Genomic DNA, 6976 nt, shown 5'->3' on the forward strand with positions numbered 1-6976 from the left:
TCATACTTCTGGGTAAATGGCTTTCTTCAAATCCCTGCTTGGATGCCATATCCTATGAGAAGTCTTTTCTGATTCTCATTGATTATAGTACTCTCCCTCTTTTAAATTTTGTTTTTGATTTTGATTTTGATTTTTCATTTTCCCAAATAAAATGTGACTCTATTGAAGGCAAGAATTATTTGGCTTTTGCTTCTAATTTAAGCAAAGTACCTTGCACAAAGCACACAGTTGATAAATAAACAAAAATAGATAACATAAGAGAAGATAATTTTATTTTATATGAAATGTTTGTATTGTATGGTTTATTTTAGGCTAGATATACACATGCTGTTTCCTTTCCAAAAGAGGTCTTTCTTATGATTGCAAAGCAGCCAATTCCATTCCAGCAATGATACTTGAGAAGGATTATGGTTCCTGGACAGCCTTATAAATTTTGAATCTTCACTCTACAAAATGAGGAAAGAACATCACAATAAGCTGTATGAAGATGATTCATAGAGTATGCTCAATTCCTTGATCCTAAACTCTTTCATATTAAAGTACTTGGTAGAGTCTAAGAAAATTTGGTTTCTCCTTCCTTGTTCTGTTTTACAAAAAGTATTATTAAAAATAAAATTAAACTTAAAAATTAAGGGAAAACTTGGGAAATATACTTCTCTTAGTCTACCCACTTCTGATAAATAATTGAACAATGAATGACATTTAAAAAATATGAGATTCCTCTTGCTCACAAGCTGGTAATAAGTCTTTTACAAAGATCAGCTTATATTAATCAAATATCTACTATTTCACTTCATCAGTGAATCCAAGAAAAGAGTAATAGTTTCCTCTCACTAAAATTTATATCTTGATCATAACTGACCTGAATGATGCAGAAAGGCTCTTTTATAGCTATTAATAGTACCTGGCACATAGCAAGTATTTAATAAATGTTTGTTGATGTATTGCCTTAATCATACTTTTTTACCCTTTATTTCCCTGCCATTCATTCACTCTTCAATTCAATTGAATTGCATAAGTTGTCATCCAATCATTCTAGAGCACTGTGCACAATCAGGAGAAATGTGTTTGTATATACAGAAGAAATTTGAATGAACTTGTATACTTTTCTTTCTTACATATTGAACAAATATAGCCCAGTTTCAAAATTTTAGAGATTGTAAAAGACAGAAATTGATTTCTCCCATATAATGGTATCCTAACTTTAAATGAAAAGAAATCTTGAAGCCTGATACTTTATGAATATGAATATGAATCAATTCTTCAGGAGAAAAAGACAAGGACAGTGAGATAAAGAAACAGGAGCGGAATGCAACTGGCTCTGGGGAGATAAAATTTAATATATACTGAGTTAGAAGCTCTAATTTTCTGTTAGCTGACTTACTAGATATGAAAATCATAAAATTGACTGAAGTACAGAACTACTTAGAACTACTTTGTTGACTATCCATTCTTACTTGTCAGGCCCAGTTTTTCAGCAAGATGACTGTCTCTTATCCAGATGTGATGAATAAAAGATTGGCATGGTTTACTACCCTTCCGAATGATATAATCAATTAGCACCCGGGCTCTACTCATGATTGTCAAATTTTCCTGCATCACTTCCTCCATTTCTTCTTGGTTAAACACTTTTTCTTGAATCATGTCATCCAAGAGGCCATTGATTACACTCTTGTCCACTGATTGCACAAACTGTGTCCTACAGTCTGCGAGGACTTGTTCAGCTAAAATAACAAGGAAAACTGTGTTAGTCACAAATTTATGAAAAACACACATTTTCAGCTTGAATCCAAAGAACTTTACAATTGCATAGGATCTGAAGTCAGTCTGTGTCTTACTTGAATGCTTAAATCCTGTGTAACCAGAGAAGAGTAGAGAAAATTACATTGATTTTTAGTTAGATAATTTGTATTTGAACTGATGTTCTGAAATTTGCTATCTATATGATCTCAGGCAAGATATTTAATCTCCCTGGGCAACAGTTTCCTCAGGTATAAAGTGAATTTTCATAAGATCATAGCTCTGGAGTTTGGCTTTAGCTTAGAAACTATTTAGTAAAGCCTCTTCACTTTACAAATGATGAAACAGACTTAGAAATATTAATTGAGATGTCAGAGGTCAAACAGGTTATAAGGAGCAAAGCTAGCAGTTTAATTCAGGTCTAATGACTACAACTTAAATATTTTTCTACATTATCATGCTGATGTGGAGTAAACTTAAAGTTACTAACTTGGAGTCCAGTATGTGGAGAAATTTCAAGGAAAAAATGAACTTCAGGCCAAAAAGAGAGGATAACACTCAAGCTATTCAAAGTCTATACTTTATGATGATTGAGATATCAACATCTTTCATTAAGGATATTAACTCTATTTCTGGATATAGATTTTTCATATTACAGCCACAAGACTTATAGCTTATACCTACAAGAGATCTTAGGGATCATTTTTCTTCCAATCTCTTTTACAGAAGAGGAGATTGAACCCCAAAGACAAAAAGGGTTCAGCACAATACTTAACACAAAGTAAATGCTTTATCTGTATTTAATGAGGTGACGTCTGTTGCCCATTTGTCTCACAATTAGTAAATGAAAAGGGCAAGGAGAAGCCTGTCTAATTTTTAAAAAGATCTAAATAATGTTTATTTGATTTATTGCAATAAATCAAGCAATATTGTTTGTATTTCTTATTTTTAGTAATTTTAATAATTATAAAAATAGATGTTTAAACTTTGAGATGCAGAAGACATTATATAATCAAATTTCTGTACTAGATAAGAGGGTAATTTGTATTGTATAAAGAACTGAGTATAGATTGCAAATGAATCTATGAAATTCTATTATGAGTAAAGAAAAAGAAAATTACATAATCTTATTGCACATAATTTACAAAAACATTTTAATTCTCAATAATCTGTCTTTCAAAATCATGACTATTATTTAATATTAAATTACCAGTAACTATACAAATATTCAAGCAAGAGTTGGTTAAAACCCTTAGCTACACATATTAAAATGTAGTTAGTAGAAAGGAAATACACAGAACCAAATTTATAATTTTTAAAAGAATGAGTTTTGCTTGTTCTTCCATTGTTTTTACCAGAAAAAATGAAGAAAGAAAAGTTTCATATAGATAGACTCTTATCCATCATAAGGTTGCATCCATCTCTAGAAAATAAACTTTTCTCTAAATTTAAACACAAACATAAACTTTTTTCCATAGAAGTCTCTGAATTTCCCCAATTTATCCCAAGAATTTTCTTCCCAACAATACACTCTCATAGAATCTCTACTCACAAGACTTTTTGCTTCTATGGAGATTATTGGCCATGATGACAGCTACTGTGTTCTTCCTTTGTGAGTCATGATATATATACACACACACACACACACACACACATACACACACAGGAAAACTGATTTTTATCACATGATTTCACAAGACAATAAAAAGAGTCACAGCCTAGCTGATTCATCTCTTTTTTTCTATTTTTTTTAATAGGCTAGAGTACTTGATTACGTAGTGGGTGGAGTGGGTTAAAAAAAACATTAAGAAAAGAGGAGGGATAGAAGGTAGTATAGTGGATAGAAGAGATAAAAAAATACATAAGGCTGAGGACAGGGTGGAAATAAAAAATTCCTTCCTTCCTGTTCTGTTGTAAAAACATACAGTGGAATAATATTATGAACTTGAAATTGTTGAGGAGTTCTTGCCTTCATCCAGAAGCAAAGAAGAGACATTATTTGTTCTCATCTGCTATAACCTTCCTCACAACTATTTAATTAACTCTCCCTGTGAAAGCTTTTTAATTTTTCAACTGGGGAAAGTATCCATGCTCCACCATCATTAAATCAAATTCCTTAATTCTCTTCTTTGCCTGGGCCAATGCAGCTATGGAACTTAGAATATTTTAGCCTAACATGCTTTAATTAAACTAATGATAACAGGTATGAATTTAGGTTATAGCAGATCAGGAGTGAAATAATGTTACCCATTATCACCATTATTATTCAGTATTGTATTAGAAATGTTAACTGTAGCAATAAGAGAAAAAAAAATAAAGGAATTAGAGTAGGTAATGAGGAAATCAAATTATCATTCTTTCCAAGTGATATGATGATATACTTAGAGAATCCAAGAGAATCAACTAAAAATCACCAGAAACAACTCACAACTTTAGTAAAGTTTCAGGATAAATCTACATAAATCATCAGCATTTTTATGTTACCAACAATGTACAACAACAAGTGATACAAAGAGAAATTCCACCTAAAATAACTATATTAATGTAAAATATTTGGTAGTCTACCTACAAAAGTAAAGTCAGAAACTATATGAACACAATTACAAAACAACACAAATAAAGGCAGATCTAATCAACTGGAAAATAGGCTCACAATTACCTAATATAGCAAAAATGACAGTACTGCCTAAATTAATCTACTTATTCAGTAGCATACCAATTAAACTCCCAAGAAATTATTTTACAGAACTAGAAAAAAAAAAACTATAACAAAGTTCATCTGGAATAAGAAAAGGTCCAGAATTTGAAGATAATTAGTGGAAAAAATGCAAATGAAAGTGGCTTGGCTGTACCAGATCTAAAAATATATTATAAAGTATCAATCATTAAAACCATTTGACACGGGCTAAGAAATGGAGTAGTCAATTAATAGTATGGGTTAAGTTCACAAGACATAACAGTCAAAGACTATATTATTCTAGTCTTTGATAAACCCAAAGACACCAGTTTTTGGGATAAGAACTCACTATCTGACAAAAATTGTTGACAAAATTGAAATTAGTATTCCAGAAATTAGGTATATACCTATATAAGGTCAAAATGGATTCATGATTTAGACATCAAGAGTAATGCTGTAAGCAAATGAAAAGAACTAAGAACAGTCTCTCACATATGTGGAGAAGGAATGAATTTGTGGCCAAAGAACAACTAGAGTATATTATCACATGCAAAATGGATAATTTTGACTTTATTATTTTAAAAAAATTTTATTATAACTTTTTATTGACAGAACATATGCATGGATAACTTTTCAACATTGTCCCTTGCACTCATTTCTGTTCCAACTTTTCCTTTCCCTCCCGCCACCCCTTCCCCTAGATGGCAGGCAGTTTCATACATGTTAAACATGTTAAAATATATCTTGAATACAATATATGTGTACAGATCCTTACAATTCTCTTGTTGCACAAGAAATATCAGATTCAGAAGGTAAAAATAACCTGGGAAGGAAAACAAAAATACAAGTAATTCACATTCATTTCCCAGTGTGCTTTTTCTGAGTATAGCTGATTCTGTCCATCATTGATCAATTGGAGCTGAACTGGATCTTCTCTTTGTCAAAGAAATCCACTTCCATCAGATGTATCTTCATACAGTATCATTGTTGAAGTATATAATGATCTGGTTCTGTTCATTTCACTTAGCATCAATTCATGTAAGTCTCTCCAAGCCTCTCTGTATTCATCCTGTTGGTCATTTCTTACAGAACAAAAATATTCCATAAAATTCATATACCACAATTTACCCAGCCATTCTCCAATCAATGGGAATCCATTCATTTTCCAGTTTCTAGCCACTACAAAAAGAGCTACCAAAAACATTTTGGCACATGCAGGTGCCTTTCCCTTCTTTAATATCTCTTTGGAATATAAGCCCAGTAGTAACACTTCTGGATCAAAGGTATGAATGGTTTGATAAGTTTTTGAATATAGTTCCATCCAGAATGGTTGGATCCATTCACAATTCACCAACAATGCATCAATGTTCCATTTTTCCCACATCTCCTGCAACATTTGTCATTATCATTTCCTGTCACCTTAGACAATTTGATAGGTGGGTAGTGGTATCTCACAGTTGTTGAATTTTGCATTTCTGTGATCAACAGTGATTTGGACACCATTTTATATGAGTAGAAATAATTTCAATTTCATCATTTCAAAGATATCTGTTCATATTCTTTGACCATTTATCAATTAGAGAATAGCTTGATTTCTTTTTTTTTTTTTAAATAATTATAACTTTTTATTGACAGACCCCATGCCTGGGTAATTGTTTACAACATTATCCCTTGCACTCACTTCTGTTCTGATTTTCCCCTCCCTCCCTCCATCCCCTCCCCCAGATGGCAAGCAGTCCTATACATATTAAATATGTCACAGTATATCCTAGATACAATATATGTGTGCAGAACCAAACATTTCTCTTGTTTAACAGGAAGAATTGGATCCAGAAAGTAGAAATAACCTGGGAAGAAAAACAAAAATGTAAACAGTTTGCATTCATTTCCCAGTGTTCTTTCTTTGGGTGTAGCTGCTTCTGTCCATCATTGATCAATTGAAACTGAGTTAGATCTCCTCTTTGTCGAAGAAATCCAATTCCATCAGAATACATCCTCATACAGTATTATTGTTGTTGAAGTATATAATGATCTCCTGGTTCTGCTCATTGCACTCACCATCAGTTCATGTAAGTCTCTCCAAGCCTCTCTGTATTCATCTTGCTGGTCATTTCTTACAGAACAATAATATTCCATAACATTCATATACCACAATTTACCCAACCATTTTCCAATTGACGGGCATCCATTCATTTTCCAGTTTCTAGCCATTACAAACAGGGCTGCCACAAACATTTTGGCCCATACAGGTCCCTTTCCTTTCTTTACTATCTCTTTGGGGTATAAGACCAGTAGTAGCACTAATGGATCAAAGGGTATGCACAGTTTGATAACTTTTGGGGCATAATTCCATATTGCTTTCCAGAATGGTTGGATTCATTCACAACTCCACCAACATAGTGTCCCAGTTTTCCCGCAACCCCTTCAACATTCATCATTATTTTTCCTGTCATCTTAGCCAATCTGACAGGTGTATAGTGGTATCCAGAATTATCTTAATTTGCATTTCTCTGATTAATAATGACTTGGAGCATCTTTTCTTATGGGTAGAAATACTTT

At 32.4% G+C, this 6976-nt stretch overlaps 1 protein-coding gene across 1 annotated transcript; it reads right to left on the reverse strand.

The window, feature by feature from the left end:
- Positions 1-250: 250 nt before the first annotated feature.
- LOC127554933 (caspase recruitment domain-containing protein 16-like) lies at positions 251-3342 on the reverse strand. The gene is made up of 3 exons (XM_051986893.1): positions 3293-3342; positions 1458-1724; positions 251-446 (listed from the first exon to the last, which is right to left on the reverse strand). Exons 1-3 carry the CDS (start codon positions 3324-3326, stop codon positions 442-444), a joined length of 306 nt encoding a protein of 101 aa, XP_051842853.1. The 5' UTR covers positions 3327-3342; the 3' UTR covers positions 251-441.
- Positions 3343-6976: the final 3634 nt, after the last annotated feature.

Source organism: Antechinus flavipes, chromosome 3 (assembly GCF_016432865.1).
Source record: "Antechinus flavipes isolate AdamAnt ecotype Samford, QLD, Australia chromosome 3, AdamAnt_v2, whole genome shotgun sequence".
Classification (NCBI taxonomy): domain Eukaryota; kingdom Metazoa; phylum Chordata; class Mammalia; order Dasyuromorphia; family Dasyuridae; genus Antechinus; species Antechinus flavipes.

Coding starts and splice junctions, on each gene's coding strand:
- LOC127554933 (XM_051986893.1), bottom strand. CDS start 3,326: ATGGCCAATAATCTCCATAGAAGCAAAAAGTCTT. Junction 1,725..3,292: donor CCATAGAAGCAAAAAGTCTT/GTGAGTAGAGAT, acceptor TTGTTATTTTAG/CTGAACAAGTCCTCGCAGAC.